At 45.1% G+C, this 21,306-nt stretch overlaps 1 protein-coding gene across 3 annotated transcripts in view; it reads right to left on the minus strand.

Annotated features, from left to right (window-relative positions):
• Nucleotides 1–21,306, minus strand: part of scn8aa (sodium channel, voltage gated, type VIII, alpha subunit a) — a 91,944-nt gene that overhangs the window by 65,016 nt on the left and 5,622 nt on the right. For all 3 annotated transcript variants that reach the window (XM_086128120.1, XM_086128102.1, XM_086128110.1), the window contains exon 2: nucleotides 15,388–15,721. In XM_086128120.1, coding sequence (XP_085984246.1) covers nucleotides 15,388–15,666 — 279 coding nt within the window. In that variant the 5' untranslated portion in view covers nucleotides 15,667–15,721. The remainder of the gene's footprint in view (nucleotides 1–15,387; nucleotides 15,722–21,306) is intronic.

A 21,306-nucleotide genomic window follows, 5' to 3' on the forward strand; every position in this document is an offset into this window, starting at 1 on the left:
AAAAACAAATGAAGCAACACTAAATGGGTTCATGTCCTTCACTCACTGTCTCTCACACTCACACAACCAAGCACACACACACATGCACATCTCGCGTAAACACACACACACACACACACACACACACACACACAGCTGCCATGTATGTATCAAGTCTTCTCCCCACTCTGTAGGGCATGACTTAAGTGCTGCAAAGCTGCTGAAAATTTCATAACGGGGTGCCGGGTAAAATGGCGAGTGAGTGAAGCAGGCAGGCAGGCGGCAACTGTGGCGGCAGCAGCAGGCCAAGGAGGACGGTCGCAATGGCAGGCAGGCAGGCAGGCAGGCAGCCAGCCAGCCAGAAGATGACGAGAGGCAAGGGAGGGGGTGGGAGCAGCGAAAAGAGGTGGCCGCCATTAAGCGCACGGCTCCATCACCTCAACATCTACATTCGGATGGTGCGTGGTGGAATCTTCAATGAGCCCTCGTCACCCGCCCTCTTCTTGGTGTATGTATCACAATGGCACCACAAACGCACTGTTGCAAATTATGACCTTAGCATAAATCTGCATTTCGGCCTCCCCAACAAGCCTCAAATGGAGAAATGTTTGCAGCGAGCTCAGACATACATGAAGACTTCACAACAACAGCCAAAGTATTGTTCACTAGCTTACATTATGCCAAAAGAAAACCTCCCGAAAGAGATTGTCCTGAAAGTTGACACGAAAGCGTGGATGGTAGAACGCCTAATGAAGGAATGGTTGACCGGGTGTTACGGCAAGCGAGGATTTTTTTCATTTTAAAACAAAGCATTACTCGACAGGGAACAGTGCCTTTTTTTTTTAAACCAGCCGTGCGAGTGCTGTTTTACTGCCGTCGTGCTTTACAGGCACTATTTAGAAAGACAAGTTAAAGTTAAGTTATTAAACGTTGAAACCTCTTTCTGTGTACCCTTTTTCTTTGCAAATATCTCATGTTACAATATGGGCACCTGCGGTTTTTAGACAGGTACGGCTTGTGTGTGTACAAAATGGTTTTTCCTTCAAAAATGTAGTGGGTGCGGCTTATAATCAGGTACGCTCTATAGTCCGGAAATTACGGTAATCACATTACCGGTACATTTATGAAAAATTGGGATTTTTTTTTAGGATTGCATCTTCAACGCAGACAGAGAGGCCATAGCCAGGTTTGTTCATTTGAGCGCAACAAGAGAATATATTTCCTTAATATGTATTGCTCCAAGACATTGAAAGACTGATTTTAAACATCTAAAAAGACAAGTATGAGTTGTCAGAGGCCCACAGCGTCAGCTGCTACAATGGAGCTACCTGCTAGCTGCGAGCCCACTCCTCCGAACATAAAATTCACTTTGCGTCACAAATCACCAACTGATTTATTATTTAAAACAGGGGTGCCCATTACGTCAATACTGATCGACCGGTAGATCTAGGACTGGTCCCAAGTAGATCTGAGGGGTGTAGAGGAGAAAAAAAAACAACCATTTGTATGTCTTTGTACATGTTAGTCATATATTTTTTTGTGTTAATGTACAGTGCACCCTAATCATCCTATCAGTCTCATTTTCACAAAAAAATATTGAAAAAATAAAATAAAATACAATAAAATAAAATAAAGCAGGTAAATCTTTAGCCTACGGTGGCGCGTGACCTACGTCAGCGAAGTTGTTAGCGCTCAGCAGTCTGCAATTGCAGCTTATGATCAGAGCTGTTGCGCTATATCTTTGATCGTCATTATTCTCATTCAGAGTTTGCTTGGTGTAGAATTCACCGAGAGCATGTGCAAAGAATAGGAATCTAGTGGGGCCAGGGAAGCACTTTAAAACGGTACGTGTGAGCTATGATAGTTTACAGGCTGCAAAAGTGCATCGCATGCCTCCGTGTCAGGCTGTTTCTCGTCATAGCGTGCGTGCGTGTGTGTGTGTGTGTGTGCGCGCGCGTGCGCAGTAAGGGGCGATCCCGGGAGGTTGGTTGATCGAAAAGTCGATCTTCGGTCCAAAAAGTTTGGGCACCCCTGATTTAAAACCATCTTAACAATAAAAACAGCTAAACTTGGCACGGAAAATAAACAGGATACTTCACTGTCACATCATGAAAGGTCATCGCGTATCATTACTCAATGTGCTTATATGCGTTTACGCCAGTGCTTCTCAATTATTTTCTGTCATGCCCCAGGAAGAAGAAAACATCTCGCGCCCCCCTAACCCCGCACGACTAGAAATAGTATCATTTGTCGATAAAAAGTCTATTGTGGAAGCAATAGCCACTAAACAACAAAGAATTTACTATTGGGGTTTTCAACATTTTTTGGACTGACCATACGATACTGAAAAATAAAATTACATAAGATCTATAAATATTAATGCAAACTGATCACCAACATTAAGTCAGGAGCACAATATTAAAAAAACTTTACCCTGCAAAACAAATATACATAAAATCATTTGTGCTGATTTTTTTTTAAATCAAAGATGATGTCTGGATTAATGGTTACAATGAGCGCGTTTTGCAATGCACAGCTTTTCGAAGCAAGGTTTGAAGCAAGACACAGCAACTCTCAGCTCTTGCTCAATGTGTAACTGGGACCTGTATTGTAGTTTACTGAAGTAGCAGTCACAAAGCAGGTTGAATGTTGGCAATATTCGGCATGTTTTCGCTGAAAAATCTCAAGTGACTTATCAGCGTCCGCTGCCAACATTTTATGACACAGTAAGCACACCGGTCTCTCCTCGTCTCCCACCGTAGTCACAGTGAAGCCAAGCGCTACATACGCTTCGTCATATTTCCTCCCTTCGAATGCTCCCTGTGCACACTCTGCCAATGAGAGTGTCCCTGCCTCCTAATGTAGTGGAGGTGCAACTGCACTTTAGGACAGTAAAAAAATCGAAATAAAAAAAATTAAAAAGCATGTTCCCCGAGGTCAAACGCGCCCCCCTTGACAAAGCCCCCAGGGGGGGGGCGCCCCACTATTTGAGAAGCCCTGGTTTAAGCGCACATGTGCGACGTGGGAGTGGGGAGTGAGGTTTTAGATACCGCTGCAGATATTACCTTCAAAAGATTTTTCCATTTCACTCATTATGGAAACTACTTCATGGAGGAAGCAAATCTACTTTTCCTTACGGTTTGAATACAGTATCCCTGTGTGGTGTTGCCTTCATGGACAGTTCGAAAACAAGTTACGTAATGCAACTAAGCAATTGTTTCACGCGGCCTTCTCTCTGTCCGTTAGTCCGTCCCTCCGTCCATCCATCCACAGGAGCAACAAGTGCTTACCCTGACGGCCTAAAAATTCTGAGATTTAAAATTTGGAATTTGGGTCCCCCCAAACCATGTGTATTATTAAATAGTCATAAAACCCAAAAGTGCAAATAAATAGTGATTGACATAGTTGTGGACTTCATAATCATCTTTGGTATTATAGTAATCCAAAAGTAATTACAAGTAATCGGGTTACATTACTTTAATAATCGGGACTTGGATTTCGTCACAAATTCCATTTTTTAACAAGCAACTGTATCAGAAAACATTTACAAAGTAACCCTCCCAACCCTGAATATAAGAAGTACACACCATAGCGAGCCTAAATTGAATACATTGATTTATCTGCTGTGTTTTTCACATTATTTTGTTGTCTCTATGGCGAAAATGACTGTGTATATACAGACAGACATATACGTGTGTACAAGGCTGTACATCTGTCGTGCAACGCGCCAGAAACACGGCAGCAGTAAATAAGCTCAGAGCTGCTGCACAAAAGCAAACTTCTGGAGCAAGTAGGAAACCGGCAGCTGTAGTTCTGTGGTGAGTGACACAAATATAGTATTTTATTGATGACATCTATTTGCGTCACGAAGCCCATGCGAGGCCGTTCAAATTGAAAAGTAATTCTGTCCGCTAAAGCACGTAAACGGGTTATTCAGAATTTTTCAGAAACTGGAGTTTTCACCATACCCTGATCATTGACTGCCTGTAAACATCATCATGGAACTTTTCATTCATTCATTCATCTTCCGAACCGCTTCATCCTCACTAGGGTCGCGGGGGGTGCTGGAGCCTATCCCAGCAGTCTTCGGGCAGTAGGCGGGGGACACCCCGAATCGGTTGCCAGCCAATCGCAGGGCACACAGACACGAACAACCATCCACGCCCACACTCACACCTAGGGACAATTTAGAGTGTTCAACCAGCCTGCCATGCATGGTTTTGGAATGTGGGAGGAAACCGGAGTACCCGGAGAAAACCCACGCAGGCCCGGGGAGAACATGCAAACTCCACACAGGGAGGCCGGAGCTGGAATTGAACCCGGTACCTCTGCACTGTGAAGTCAACGTGCTAACCACTAGACTACCGGGCCGCCCCTTTTCATTCATCCTTAAATGTATTTTGGGAACAAAGCACTGCTCATCACCAAAATCGTACCGACAATGAAGCATGGTGGTGCGAGCATCATGAAGCGGGGCAGGTTCAGATGGAAATTATTAGTCATCCATCCATCCATTTTCTAATGCGTTTACCCTCACGAGGGTTGCGGGTATACTGGAGCCGATCCCAGCTGTCTTCAGGCAGTAGGCGGGGTTGCCACAATCACACGTAGGGACAATTTACAGTGTCCCATTAACCTGTCATGCACGTTTTTGGAATATGGAAGGAAATCGGATTACCCGGAGAAAACCCACGCAGGCAAGGAGAGAACATAAAAATTCCACACAGGAAGGCTGGGGCCTGGAAATCGAACTCCGCACCTCTGCACTGTGAGGCGGACGTGTTAACCAGTCAACCACCATGCCACAAGCTTATTAGTCATGAAGAAAATTCATTTCAAAATAGCAGTTAGCGTTAGCACAAAACAATCAGGGCCAAATTCTTTAAAGGTTCCCGTGGCTTTTGTATGGCAGTACAGGTATTGAACTCACAGAAAGCCTGTCAAACAAATGGTGATATTCACTTTGGGTAAACTAAATGATAGCAAATCAAGAGCACAATCTGGAGGTGTTTTGAAAAGAGGAATATAGTTTAAGAAAGCCAAACCCTCGTTAAAATAAAGCCAACTTATTGATGGCCAAGAAGACCCAAGTCATCCAGCCAAGAGCTAATTTATTCAGATTTGACTGATTAAAAAAGAAGCAAGGCTTTTTGGGCCTCCAGCTTTAATGATTTTTATTGAGCTCGGCTGCAGAAGAACAGGGGAGAGAGAGAGAGAGAGAGAGAAAGAGAGAGAGAGAGAGAGAGAGAGAGAGAGATGCATGTCGGCCATTTAATCTGCCCATAAATTGACCTGCTGGGGTTGGTGCGTCCTTGCTATACCAGCTGGTCAGCGGTCGGCCTCGGCAATGACGTGTCACAAGAAAACAGCTATGACCTGATCTGACGTCAAAGCAGCACCACCCAAAAAAGCAGACCTGATCCAGGCTTGTGATTGGAAAGGTGGAGGCAGACATAGATGATGAAGCACAAAGAGGCAGTGGCTAATTTGCCTGCTATCACCAGCGCACCTCTTGCTTGAGCCTTATATGGCATGCCATGTTACTAAATATGAGAAAGTTGCACTTAAAGAATATTTGCTTTGTTTCAAGGCTCTAAAGGTTATGGCTCTAAAGGGCTCTAAATGGGCTCTCAAGGCTCTAAATGACCACGATGCAAACTCCTCATGAGAACATATTTGTAAGGTCATCCTATTATACAGTGTGGATATACAAACGGTTTGATATTTTTTTTCTCTTAGTAGCTTCATAAGGTAAAATTTTTATTGGGTTGTTTATTTAGCATGGACCATGTGCGTTTTGTTTGGAATCGAACCCAGAAATGTTTTTGGATCCGAGAAATGCAAGCTCAGACAAAATGCGATAACAAAAAGATGGATTACAGAAAACAAAAAGCACCAACAAAGTACAAACAAAAATCACTGTTCACAAGGAGCCAGGAAAAACAATGCATAAACAAAAAGCGCTTTCAAAAGGCAGGGTTCAATGGGAACACCGAGAATATACAAACGAAAAACCAAGAGTCCAATTACATGAAAACAATGATCAAGAGCAATAATAAAATGATGAAAATACTTCGAAACAAGGATGTATGAACAACACGAGAACGACTGGACAGTATCAATCGGTCTTTAATAAAACACTTGAAGTACAACAGCGAGCAAGGTCAATAATCCCTCAAAAGGCTTGGCAATCCTTAAATACTAAACCAGGTTTGATTGGAAACACGGAACAAGTGCGCCAGCTGGAAGGAAACTCCATTCACTTGAGTTGAAACACAAATATGACAGTACCCCCCCCCCCCCCACCACCACCACCCTACCCACTTTCAACGAACATTCCTCGGCAATCTAACTTGTTTGGATGGATGAGCAGTATGGAGGAGGGATGGACCGAGAGCAGGGGATCCACTGACACTCTTCCGGACTGTTGCCTTCCCTGTCAACCAAATACTGAACACCCCTGCCGCGGCGTCTGGAGACCAAAATTTCTTTGACTGTGTACACAGGATCTCCGTGAACAATATGAGGAATAGATAGAGGGGAAGTCGGTGGTGTCAGTGGACTGGACGCCACAGGCTTGAGCAGCGAAACGTGGAAGACTTGATGGACTTTGAGAGTAGGTGTGAGATGGTGTTTGACAACAACCGGGTTCACAATCGCCTCCACCTCGAATGGTCCGATGAATCTCGGACCTAGCTTGCGGGAGCTGCCCGCCAGATGCAGATCCTGTATGAAAAACCATATTTTTCTGGCCTGGTTGGTACTCGGGTGCCGGACATCATTGGCGAAAATCGATTATTTGGTTCTGTTCTGTGGTGTGTTGTCCTTCTAGACATGATGGGCCCGCTCCAGGTGGAGCTGTATGGATGGAATGTGGACTTGATCTTTTTGAGAAACAGAGGGGGTTGATAGCCGTACGCAACCATGAACAGGGACCGATTTGTGGTGTTGTGGGCATATCCACCAATGGAAGCTGATTGGCCCATGACGCTGGTTGATGGAGACAGACACAGCGGAGAGCCGTCTCCATGTCTTTGTTGAACCTCTCGCTCGGACCATTTGGCTGTGGGTGATATCCCGAAGAACGGCTGGTTGTGCCTCCCAAGGATCTCCAAAACCTTTTCCATACTTGAGACACCAATTGAGGCCCCCGGCCAGACACAATGTCCACAGGAATACCATGGAGTCAAAAAACATGGCAGATTAGCAGCTGAGCAATCTTTTATGACAGGAAATTGGCCACTTTCAAGAATCGGTCAACCACAATAGGTATGACCGATTTTCCTTGGGAAACAGTAACAATGTGTGACCTAGGGCGAGACGGTGGAGGTAATGGCAGAAGAAACCCGGCCGGAGCTTGACGTGACATCTTGCCACAAGCACACACAGACCGTTGATTTATTAAGGCTAGCGTACGGCTGACTCCAGAATGGTAGGCAACTTTAGAAGCATGCCCCCACTGTAAGACCTCTGACTAAAATGCCGCAGGTACAAACAGCTTTCGGATAGCTTCCGTCCTAGTTTCGTCCACCGCAGGATCGTGGAGGCGGAAGAGAGCATCGGGTTTTTTATGAGGGGACCCTTGACGATAGGTAACAGTAAAATTGAAGCGGGTGAATAGTCGAGCCCATCGTGCCTGACGTGAATTCATACGTTTGGCGGAACAGATGTAAGCCAGGTTCTTATGGTCCGTAAAAATTGTAAAGGCCTCTTTAGCTCCCTCAAGCCAGTGACACCACTCTGTAGTGCCAAGACAATGGCCAAAATTTCAAGGTTCCCCACATAGTAATGAGCTTTGACAGGTGTGAGTCTTTGAGAAAAGGTGCAGGGGTGGAGTCTCTGGTCGACTGGGAATTGCTGGGATAGTACACCCTCACTCCTGAAGCCGACGCGGCAACAAAAGGTGATTCAGGGTTTGGATGGACTAGCATAGGCGGCTTAGAAAATAAACGCTAAACTTCTTAAAAGGCAGAACCCGCATCATCCGTCCATTTTAACACTGACTTAGTTGAGGTAAACTTAGTTAAAGGGGCCGCTATAAACGTTAGTGATTCCTTGGCAATGTGCTTTCGAGTAGTGGGCGTCGGCCACTCTACCATGGCCTCAATCTTACCAGGATCTGCTCTGAGCTGTAGTTTCTCAATGAAAAACCTTTAATTTTAAAAGTACAGACTCAGAGTGGATTTCTCACTTTTCAGCTTTGACATGCAATTGGTTTTTGGTGAGGCGGTGCAAAATCTTCCTGACATGTTGCCGGTGTTTCTGAATGTTTTTTAAGATGTCAAATCAAGATCGACGAAACAAAACATTGAGCATATCAATTAGAACAGGCATGTCCAGCTCTGGGCCTGGAGGGCCACTGTCCTGTCCTGCTTGTTTTCCATCTCTCGCGGCTGCAACACACCTGATTAGGATGATCAGCTCATCAGCCAGCTCTGAAGCAGCGTTAGAACGACCCTGATTATTTGAATCAGGTGTGTTGCTCCTGGGAGAGCAAATTGTTGATAAATACAAAGTATTGAAATTGGCATGCTCTCTTTGATAATGCAAAGTTCATGGTTTAATCAAATTATTTTCAATGTAAATGAAATTGTATTCATTTATTTTCAGCATCTATAATCCCCATTTCATCAGAACTGACGCAAAGTCCATCAGTTCGACACTCAGAAACATGCCCTGCCCCTCTAGTGTGCTTGCTCGCAAGGCCCAATAGAAGCAAGGTTGCTTCCGATGACTATATATGGAAAGCTTTGCGCTTCCTATACAGTAAGTCAGACCCGTCACCAGAGCCCATCCTTAAGGAGGGTACATGAAATGCAAGAGGGGGCCGAATTATTATTCATAAGCGACACACAGCACTTACTTTGCTCCACATATTTGCGTAGCACCGTCGCTCCCAGTCAATACACTCGAATGGCAACCTTCGTGATAACCGCAAACAATTATTATCATCGACATTTACAATATATATATTCATTCATTCATTCATCATCCGAACCGCTTCATCCTCATTAGGGTCGCGGGGGGTGCTGGAGCCTATCCCAGCTGTCTTCGAGCAGTAGGCGGGGGACACCCCGAATTGGTTGCCAGCCAATCGCAGGGCACACAGAGACAAACAACCATGCACGCCCGCACTCACACCTTGGGACAATTTAGAGTGTTCAATCAGCCTGCCATGCATGTTTTTGGAATGTGGGAGGAAACCGGAGTACCCGGAGAAAACCCACGCAGGCCCGGGGAGAACATGCAAACTCCACACAGGAAGGCCGGAGCTGGAATCGAACCCGGTACCTCTGCACTGTGAAGTCGACGTGCTAACCACTGGACTACCGGGCCGCAATATATATATTTATTTTATTCATTTTATATATTTATTGTACGCCTTCCTAATGTGCGAAAACTGCGATCAATAGTCACCAAAATTGATGTTGACATCTCCACTTATGCTCACGACCCCCTCTGAAAAGATTACAATGATTCCATAAGTATCACGGATTTCAGGGCATTTTACTCCTCAGAGGCTCTCACTATAAAAGCCATGTCACTTCATGAGAGAAACACATCATCCATGAAACACAAAATATTGGGGCTATATTTTTAGCCGTTAATGTGGCCATAAATAGAAATATCCAGATGCATTTTGGGGACAAGTGATTGCAGTTTTTTTTATTCGAGTTCTTTTTTAGTGTTGAGTTTGAAACTGACATGTTTTGCCACATTGCACAATGCCACACAGGACTCCCGCATACAAACATAGACATATTGATTGTGTATAGGCCGACCTACAGTACCTCACATTATTTTCAGTAAGGCCGCGATTGGCTGTTACAGGTAAGACTGGCCATCAATCAAACAAAAATCACATCGCCGTTTCTTCATATTTTTAAATGTCTTAGTGATTAGCAACTCAACATTAGTATTTCATGACACAAAAATAGCAACTATGATAAAATAAAAATAATAATGAAAAAGGTCTACAATGGGGGGGGGGACAAGCATCTTGGTGGACGGGCACAGCCTCCAATGGCGCGCCCACGGTGACGGGTCTGCAGTCGGTGGCCTTAAGCACCAAAGAGCTTTAATCCGCCAATGAACCAAGTAGAAGAAGAAGCAGACGAAGATGAAAAACATTGGATCGGATTTTACTCGGCCACAATGCGCAGAGGCATTCTGGTTAACGGAAGCCATTTTAAACTGTAAATTACATGTTATTTAAGAGTTCAGACAGATGCAGGCAGCTGCGAATGTGCTTCCGCTGGACTTTTGCAGTTGTATAGATTGGCAAATAAGTCTATGTGAAACGAATGTGAGTTTTTGTGCATGTGCATTGATTGTGCACTCTCTTTAACATTTTTAATCACGTTGGATTTTTCATCTTCATCTTGTTGGACCATGACTTTTTGGGGCGCTTGTTGTTGGATTGACGATAGACGGAATCGTGGCCAGGAGAAATTTACTGACGGAAGCGATGATGGAAAAGCACGGTTAAAATAATAGGATGGACTGACCGACTGACGATTACAGTTTGGTCTAGCTTGAAAAAAATGATGGACAGGTGCCAAGGTTGCTGATGGATGACGGATGACGAACCCGCAGAATTTTGTAAATTTCCCACCTCGGCTCATTTCATAGCCATTCTCTTGGTTTCCCAGCTTCCAGGATAGTTTTTCTTTTATTTTGGTCGAATCAGGTTTCAGCTTCCACGTGTTGCCATGTCAGCGTAATCTGCCCAGGGCCTTCATTGCCATAAGTGCTGGCCATTGATACGTTACACACCGCGACACATTCGGCACTCTTGGCTTTTGTGCAAGCGCAGAGTGAGACCGGCATTCTCTGTCCTCTGATTGGTTGAGCTATAGCCTTTCGATGTACGCCATCGGTAAGCAATGAGTGTGCATGGCGGATCATTTCCATTCATTTTTCAACCCGGAAAAGGGTGTATTCTGCACTTACAGAGACAAAGAAATGAGGTGATTTTTATCGATAAAGAATCAGCATCTCTGGTGAGTGATGTATATCATTCATATCAAGGTTTTATGCTTTTGTTGTGCTATTATAAATATATGTTGATTTTTAACTGCTTCAAGGAAAACACAGTCCGTGTTTCATTCTTTTGTTTTTCAAAACAAAGATGACTTGTTTTGTCAAACATTTTCACTGCACACTGATTCTTGTACGTATTGTGGCAACAAAACAAACCACGTGAAAATTTCTTAGATATTCAGCAAGGTACGATGTTTTAAAAAACAGATGATACGCAGATAAACTATTTGTCTTGCTTCAATAAAAATGTTATTCAACCCAAATAGGCAGAACGCCTCTTCCCAAGATGTGCGAGCTGCTATTCTCTGGCTTACTGGCATTTGCCCATTGTTGGCACCCATGCAGCCCACACTAGTATCCAGGTACAGCTGTTGTCTTAAAATAAAACAAAAATGGAAAAACATTGCTTTGAATTGTCTTGTTTTTTCATGAATTAATACAGAATCTGATGTCGGAACCAGGCTAAGGTAGGACACTATCTATTGTTGAGCTGCAGCTCAGATGACAAAGGAGCCACTACAGTACAGTATGTCGTACGTCTGGTTCAACTTGTCGTTGCTTTTTTTTTTCCTAGTCACCTGTACCTTGAAAGGCTCACAGCCTCTTTAAATCAATGTGTTTAAGGTGGCTATTGATATCATTTAAGTCCATATTTGCTTTTTGATTTGAAACAAGGATGGTAAAGCTTCCACTCTGAACTTCTCACAAAATTCTTGAACATTATTATAGGACGCTGCCCTGGCGACCAGTTCAGGGTGTTGTGTCCCCCGCAACCCTGGTGATAAGCCCTGTTGAAAATCAATGGATGGATACCGTTTCCTCCCACATTCCAAAAACATGCATGGCAGGCTGATTGAACACTCTAAATCAGGGGTGGGCAAATTTTTTGGCTCGGGGGCCGCATTGACTTTTAAAATTTGACAGAAGGGCCAGGTCAGCACGAGCTATGGTACATAAAAAAAAACAAAAAACTGCATTTGTTGACAGTCCATATCAAACATCAACAGAACAAAAGCATGAAAGTACTGTATTAATATACTTTTTTTAAATGACAAAAGTGTTGTTGATGACCTATTTTAGCCTGTGAATTGCTGCAGATGGGTTGTGATCAGACCAGTAGAAGTAGAGCGATACAGAAGTACTAGGTGGTCGAAAAGATTCCCCCCCCCCCCGTGTTCTGCAACTTCAAGTCAATGCGCCACCTGGCGGTGACATGCCTGTCATTACAAGTCCAATTGAAATGAATGCAATCATTCACATCGAACCTTAATTGTGGACCAACCTTCGGCAGGCCGGATTAAAAAGACCAATGGGCCGGATTCGGCCCGGGGGCCGTAGTTTGCCCACCCCGCTCTAAATTGTCCCTAGGTGTGAGTGCATGGTTGTTTGTCTCTGTGTGCCCTGCGACTGCCTGGCAACCAATTCGGGGTGTACCCCGCCTACTGCCCGAAGACAGCTGGGATAGGCTCCCATAGGCTCCAGCACCACCCGCGACCCTAATGCGGATGAAGCGGTTCGGAAGATGAATAAATGAATGAAGGATACCTGATCATTTGCTGAGATGGGGATTTGGGGCTGGTCATAGCACTGCTATGTGTCATCGTGCCAACCCCCCTCCACAAGCCACAGACTTGCATATGAGTGGACTAACAATGCTGCTTACTCACCGTCGGGAGGAGTGAAGCTACCGGTGGCCATTTTAACGTTGCGACTCACTAAGCCTGCCTGACGTGAATACATTAATTTCTTTGTAATGTTGAAAATGCCAAAGTGTATGACAAAGGGTTGAACCAACAAGTCTGGGAAAAGCGCTACATGCATATTTCATCACTAAGAATGACATTTTAAGTTTTCTCTCATAAGGTATAGGGGGAGATAATATACTGGTTGATGCAAACAGTGAACTTTGTTCTTTGAGTGGCTCTTGTGATTCCATACAGGGATCCTAGTATGAAACATGTGGCAACATAAGATGGCTGCCCTCAGGCTTGAGCCGCGAGGGTCCCTTTGATTGGACATTTTTAAGTCCATGCTTCAAGCACGTATTGCATTTTGATGATGCAATACGTGCCAAAAGTACCAAAAGTCACTGTGTGACTGTTGGTGGGCGGAGTTTGCCAAATAATGGCCTTTTCCGCCTAATTAAGGCTCGTTTAGAGGGTGATTTCTTCTTGTAGTCTAGCGAGAGACAACCTTGCACTCTTGAACAAAAATAAACTGCCATTCATTGGTCCCACAATAAGCTCATTCACGGAAATGTTCACGAAGCAAAAATATTCAGTTTGCCCAAAATATGAAGAACGAGCTCAATGAACTTTCATTCCGTGAATTTGTTCAGGTTCAACACTGCATATATGGCATTTGTGTGTATCATTTAGTAAAGGGGTGGGGGGGGGGGGGGGGGATTAGGTCACCTCGGTTCAAAATGCAGTGCCTGCCACTTCTACACTCCTCTGTCTTACAACGTAAAGAACTCTCAAGCAACCGCATTAAAAAAGAAAATTTATGAGTCAAGTTGACACAGTGACTCCGATGATATATAAAAACACAGACATAAGCACCAACCTGCTTTTACATGACTGAAACATGGAAGCTTTTTGTTCCTTTGCAATCACATTTACTCATCACTCCATTTAAGTAGGCTGGCTGTAAGAGGTTCTTGATGTAATTTGTAAAAGTAACCTGAAGATAAATGACCTTCAAAATGTATCCTGAGGTAAAGAGCACTCTTTCACAACGCAGAGGCACATCTCTGTGGGAGCAGCTCTCCCCACAACGTCATATTACAGCGTCGGGGAGATGTTGACAAGGTCACCCAAACCATCCAGGAGTAGTTTGGCTTCCGAGTCATTTTCATTCCCCGAAGTCCATCATCGTAGGGGAAAAATGAGTCACCACCTCTGACCTTGCCCAAGTTAAGAGTTTCTTGAAATACCAATAAATACTGCAAGCACATCGTTGGAGTGAATCTGCATATCAGCCAGTGCCAAATAGAAAACAGCATATCACGAGACATGCCAGCAACATGCACGTGGCAAAGAAGATAAACAAGGGACAATAATGGGGGACATGCCGCTCATTTGTGTCCCTTCTGAAAAAAATTGTTTGGCAAAAGGTACATGTTGTATTCTCTTTGTTATCACATATCTAGCTCTGACCTTTTGGTCTCATTTAGAGATACTGGTGCCAAAAAGTCAGGTCAGTACTTTTGACATTCTTTCAATTTATAATTTGTAGCGTCGATGTATCTTTGCTCAAATGAACACTTCTGAAGTTGTGTTGACTGTTGAGGGAATCAAGAACATCTCTGCTGACTATAGCCAAATAGCCATACAGTACATGCAATTTGGCCTTTTTCTTTTTGTTTTGCTTCAACAATCATTTCCACAAAATTGATATATTTACCTATTTTGAAACTGAAGAATAGGTTTGTGGATGTTCTGAACTCCAGTGTCAAATTGAGAAGGCTAATCCTGCCCAGAGGAGGTGTGATGTAGCGTAGCAAAATCTTAGTTTAGCATAGCATACCATAGCGTAAATGCAGAGCTAAAGGGTACAGTCCATTTGGCGCCAACTGCTTCACTTAAAGATGGAACTAACAATTGCTTCCACTGACTGAACAATCAATTATATCCATCCTTTTTCGTCTAAATGCAGCATAAGTAACTGAGATAAGTGAACTAGGTAGTGGTGTCCCACGAGCTCAGCTATATATGCAGATGAGCTCTGAAATATTCCTCTGAACAATCTATCACTGTAAGGCTCAGTCCTTTCTTCAAGCTGTCCCCCCAAGTATTTTCATTATCAAGAGGATATTTTTAATGCAGCCATTTCTACCTAGAAGCTTTGGATGCTTATGCTTTGGATGGAGGATGCTAGCTAAGCTAACAGCTATGATGGACAGAGCCCTCCCAGCTCCTCCAGACCACCCTGACGGCACTGGGCAGCTCCTTCAGCCAGAGACTGGTACACCCACGCTGCAAGAAGAAGAGGTACCGCCGCTCGTTCCTGCCGACTGCTGTCAGGCTATAGAATAGATGGTCCTGAAATCCTGGACTCACCCCCATTCACCCATTTTTAATGTGCTTATATTAAAATTGTATATTTTATATTTATATTTATTTATATACTTTTTATTTTCTACTTTCTCCCTTTAATAATGTTGCTGCTGTAAATTGGGAATTTGTCCATTGTGAGACAAGTAAAGGTTTTCTTATCTTATGTTATCTTAAGCTTTCTCATGAAATCATTGCTTATTCGGCCAGGGATGCCTGTAGACAGGTAACCTACCACCCCTTCTCCCCATCCACCCACCCCTCCGCCAAAAAAATGAATTTATTTCAAGAAGATCTTGATTCAACTCACTTTCTGAGAATTCAGGTAGTACGGGTCCAGATCCTCCAGTGGTACCGCCACCATTCCCTTCGGGATGTCCCCATAGATGTAGGGCAGGCTCTTGCCAGCCTCCAGGTCACTGTTGGGCTTGGGCTTGTTCTCATCATCATCATCACGGTAACTGCTGTCCTGCTTGGCCGGCTTCTTGTTCTTCTCCTCGTTGATGCGCTGCTCGAGGGCCGCCAATGATTCCACATTAAATCTCTTGAAGCTGTCAGGACCTGGCGGTGCGAGTAGGGGGGCAGCCATGTTTTCATCCTGCAACTACGTGGTCTTTAGGTTGTGACCATCCAAGGTGGCAGATCTGCGGGAAGATGGAGTAGGGGGAACAAATCAACTCAGAATGTCGTATCTGTTCTTCACTGTTGATGCATGCACCCGCGGGGATGAGCAAAAATAGATGATAAACGGCATTATGAGTGTGATTCCCCCTCACCCCTAAAAAACAAAAGGGTAAATTAAATATAAGCATTTTCTCGATATAACCTTAACTTTTACACCTCAATGCACAGTTGTCTCTTTACAGTGTAAAACGAACAATCTGCAAGAAGCAATTCCAAAAACGTGCACGGTAGTTTAATTGAAGACTCTAATATCCGTCGGCGTGAAGGTGAGTGGGAATGGTTGCGTCTACTGTATATGCATCAGCTCCGAGAGAGACACAGTATATCTTTGAAGATAATGCCACATATGCAGTCTTGACGAGTTCTGTAATATGTTTGTAAATTCAAACCTCTAACGTGGATGAATTTCAGTTTTACTCTTTCATACAAAGAGGGAGCAAAGAACTGTTGGCAGACATTTTACTCGCAGCATTGCCTGAAACATGTGCCGGATATAATTTAGGCACGCACAGGTGGCTAAGCTTCCTTGGACACAAGACACTTGAGGGTCTCGAAAAGGTAACCCCAGCAAAACACCTTTATACACGAAAGCCATCTGGCACGATCCGGACAAATCACGGCATCGCTTAATGGCGCTTTCCTTAACCCTGCAAAACCAAACTGCTGCTGTGGGGGTAGGCGACTCGGGTCCACGAGGCCCACCTTGCTGCATGTTTTAGACATCTCCAATTTCCAACACACTTGATTCAAACGATGAGGATGGTTACCAGACTTCTGAAGAGCTTGCAACGAATTGGAGCCTATGCAAGCAAATAAGACAACCAGTAGTCAAATCATAATAATGACAAGCATATCGTCAATGTCCATTTTGTCATTAAAAAAAAAAATACATATATACAGTATATATATATATATATATATATATATATATTTGAATGGGATTTCTGAAACACGGACAACCCAAACTGGACACGTGTTTTTCAAAGGACAGCAACAATATCCTACTAACTGCAGGATGAGGATTAAAAAGCTTTGTGAAGGCGCACCCAGCATTGCCTCGTCATCCGGCGCCTCGCATGGACGACAGGGAGAGTGCAACTTTGTGACTTGCCGAAGAAGGCGAAACACAGGAGGGAAAGCCGGACAGGCTACCCTTGTCAATTCAATGTTGCAATTGTTAAACTGTCTCACCGAAAGTATGAACTCTTTTGTAGCGCTGGCTCACTGCTAAATGTGTTCAAAGAAAAAGTCTGAACTTAATGGCCGGCACACCACAGAGCTGGCCGGAACAGGGATTCCTTCGTTTTTAAAAAGTCACAACTGCAGAGGACATTTCCAGCTCCGAGCGAGAGAATATACCCATGACAAAAACCCAGGTGAATACAATTTTAAAGAATGAGGTTATAAAGTAAAATAAAGAACGCCTCCGTATTTCCCACCGTAAATGCGGCATGAGCTGCCGTGAGCAGAGTCCATTGAAATTAATCATGAACGATCCCGTCGTGAATGCTGCTGTCATCTCTTCAAAGAGAGGTGTGTCTTCCTCTCTCGCTGACAAACAACTTGACACAACACGTGTAGACTAAGGGTGTCAAATGAAGTTGGGTTCAGAGGCCACGTTCACAACAACTTGATCTCACGTGTGTTGGTTGTATTTGTGGCTGAAATAGCCAACTGTCCTCTTGAGTAACTCAATATTATGCCAATGATGATAGGATCTCACGGCAGTCCCTTAATCTGGAACGGAAGGAATCCATGTGCCATTCGTTCTTATGTTTTTCAAAACAAAACAGGAAGTTTAAAAAAAAAGTAGGGGGGGGGGGGGTTACGCATTCTCCTCGTATCTGCATGAGTTTTCTCCGGGTACTCCTCCCACATTCCAAAAAACATACATGGTAGCTTGATTGAACTCTCTAAATGGACCGTTGGCGTGCCCCATGATTGGCTGGCAACCGGTTCAGGGTGTCCCCCACCTCCTGCCCAATGATAGCTGGGATAGGCTCCAGCTCGCCCGCGACCCTCATGAGGATATGCGGTTTGGATGGAAGGAAGGATGTACAAAACAATAATGAAGAAGGAAACACAAGTAAATACTCCAGTACTTTGGTGTCTTTCTGTTTTATTTTTTTTCTTCCGATCCAAACCAGCATAGGTCTCTCTAAAAGACTCACTAGTGGATTTGTCCTGAAACTGGTCAAGGTGAGCGACAAGGAAATGGCCATGAATAAAATCAAACATGTCTCAATTATGTCTTTTTTTTCTTTTTATTGATAGCTTTGTATAGATACTGTCTCCATCCATCACCCCATCCATTATCTGAGCCGCTTATCCTTATCCTTAAGGGTCGTAGGCATGCTGGAGCCTCTCCCAGCTGTCTTTGGCAGTCATCGCAGGGTACACATAGACAAACAACCATCTGCACTGACAATCACATCTCGGGACAATTTGGATTGCTCAATCAACCTAGCATGAATGTTTTTGAATGTGGGAGGAAACCAGAGTACCCAGAGAAAACCCAGCCAGGCACAGGGAAAACATGTAAACTCCACACAGGAAGCCCAATTGAACCCTGCACCTCTGCACTGTGAGGCGGACGTGCTGACCAGTCGAACACCATACTGTATCATATAACAGCTAAATTATCTGATGTATCGGGGAAATCTTGCACCATTCCGGGTTCATATTGTTGAACATGGTTGTTTATCTTCAGTTTTTTTGTGCAAATTCCATCAGAATCTGCAGTTCAACGTCAAATGAACTTCAAATAAACATTTTTTATAAAGAAACAAAAAGCTACAATGTAATTAATTGTCAAGTCCAAGTGAGTGTGTGCTCTGAATGGCATTTGTGTTACACCCAGAGGCATAACATCATGGTGACAGACCCCGGTGCACTGTTCTTTTTTTATTCTTTGTGCCCAGACCCCTGCCAAACCACAAACGAATGTGCGCGCATACGCTTGGAGGCAAACCACATTTGGAGCCACTCAAGAGAACTGCCATTGTCACCATCACGTGTTTTGCAAAACGTCCAATTTAAATTTTGTTATTTGATTATTGAACATTAACAATATCAAACAAAAAAAAGTCCAATTCATGATATTGTATTTTTCAACCTTTCAATCTGTTTGCATAAATGCAAAATGCTCATTGAGGCACCAAAAACACAATGGGTTACAAATAATTTGCTCACGATTTCAGTGCTATTAATTCCACTTTATAGCAAAAAGAAGCTGTCCTCACACAAAAGCTCAGGAACGTTTTTTTCAATGATGAGTCTTTTTCCTTTTTTGGGGGGGAGGGGGGACTCCAGGGAATGGTCCAACCGGACCTCTCTGTGTCATGATCCGTATTCGGCAGCAGGTGGCACGCGTTCACTTCTGTCGCCTGCACACCTGCTGCCTATTTGCCAGAGATTGCACCTGCTATATCTAGGCGCTCCGACAGTCAAATCACTGCCGGAGTATTGCATGCCGTGCCACTGCTGTTGCCTATGATTGCCATTCTTATTCGATACCATTCGCTGTTGGTTAAATCTTCGTCGTCCCAAAGGACTCATTATATTAGCGTACGTGAACTAGTACTTGTCTTAAACATATTTCCCTTGCCATTTTTTGCAAGCGTTTTCTGTTGTCGCGTTTTCTTATTTCCTGGTTCTCGTTTTCACCAGCGCTTTCTGTTGTTTATTTGACGGGGTTTTGTTTGTAATAAATATTTTTGTTTTGACGAAGTCCTTGTCGGTGTCTGCTCCTTCGGGGATCCACTTATTCTCTGTTACGTACGAAGCAGTTCCCTTTTCCTGCTTCGTGCGTAACGTGACAGAATACTCCGGCCACCATGGATCCCGCAGACATTGGGAAGGTTTTGTCGGCTCTGTCCCGTCAAGAGCAGCTTAGGAGTCAGCAGGACCGAGCCATTTCAGAGCTCCGCGGCGCGGTTTCCATGCTGGCTCACAAGTTCGATGATTACGAACCTCGCGTAGTCAAATTAGAAGGGCGGAGAGCACCTACCCCGGAGCTTCGACATGTTACCCTGGAGGTACCCGTCCAGTCTCCTCCATTTAGTAGGGAACCAATGCTTCCCCACCCTCCACGTTATGGAGGCGAACATGGTCAGTGCGGGCACTTCCTCCACCAGTGCTCGCTCGTTTTTGACCTGCAGCCTTCCGTCTATGTCAGTGATGACGCGAAGGTCGCATATATCATGAGCCTATTGGCTGGTCGGGCGGCGTCATGGGCAATTGCAGTGAGCGAAGCACAACCGAGCCTCCGGTCTTCCTTCCCCGGCTTCGTGGCGGCATTTCGCCGTGTGTTCCATCATCCCGTGCGGGGAAGAGAGGCTGAGGGCAGGCTATTAGAGCTCCGCCAAGGGAGACAATCCGTGGCGGACTACTCGATTGACTTTCGCATTTTGGCCGCCCAAAGTGGCTATGGCGACCGGGCGCTGTGTGGCTTGTTTCGTCGCGGACTTAACAATACACTTAAAGACGAACTGGCCACCCGCGACAACAGTTCCAACCTAGAGGAGTTGATCGATCTCTCTCTGCTCCTGGACAACCGCCTGAGAGAGAGGAGCCGGGAGCACGGAAGCAGTTGGTTCCCGTTCCAGCATACAGCGGACCAAGGTGCATCCAGCGAGATCACTCGGACAGCTGGTTCCGGGGACCACCCCAGCGCCCGGAGGGCTGCCGCCAGGGAGGAGCCGACGCAGCTGGGGGGCGGAAGTTCCAGTCCGGAGGAGAGACGGCGTCGGTTCGTGGACCAGGCGTGTTCCAACCGACTACGCCCGTCGAGTACTGTGAGTCACAACCCCGCGCCGAATCTCGAGAGCCTCAGAGAGTCGACTCTCGGCCGGGACACCCCAGAAGACTTGAACTCGAGGGGGAGATCTACGGGGCGTCTCGGGCGCGACAGATCAGGGCTCTGATAGACTCGGGTGCCGACGACTGCTTTCTGGACACCGACATTGCCTCAGAGATAGGCTGTTTGACCGAGGAATTAGCCGAAAAGAAACGGGTTCACGATCTCGATGGGCGCCTTCTGGCAGTGGTAACCCGGATCACAGAACCGCTTAAGCTCAGGTTGTCAGGGAATCATGTAGAGCACAGACGGTTTTATTTAATGCATTCCCGAGCCGTTCCGGTTATTCTCGGCTTGCCCTGGCTCAAGACACACGACCCAATTATATCATGGAACCGCCCGGCCATAGAAATATGGAGTCCGTTTTGTCACGAGCATTGTTTGCGGTCGGCCGTAGGGGGGCATACGCGTGTCTGTAACGATGCCCCTGAAGTCATCTGCCTTGACCGGGTGCCTAGTTACTATCACGATCTGAAACAGGTTTTTAGCAAGGATCGCGCCCGATCTTTGCCTCCGCACCGTCCGTACGACTGTGCCATAGACCTGCAGGTGGGCGTCCCGCTGCCGAGCTCCCGATTATATCAGGTGTCTCGTCCAGAACAAGAGGCATTGAGGGACTATATTAATAGCTCGCTCGCTGCAGGTCTCATCAGACCATCACGATCACCGTTAGGTGCCGGGTTCTTC

The sequence above is a fragment of the Hippocampus guttulatus genome, chromosome 1, assembly GCF_054856545.1.
Source record: "Hippocampus guttulatus isolate MCC_2025c chromosome 1, RoL_Hgut_1.0, whole genome shotgun sequence".
Taxonomy (NCBI): Eukaryota; Metazoa; Chordata; class Actinopteri; order Syngnathiformes; family Syngnathidae; genus Hippocampus; species Hippocampus guttulatus.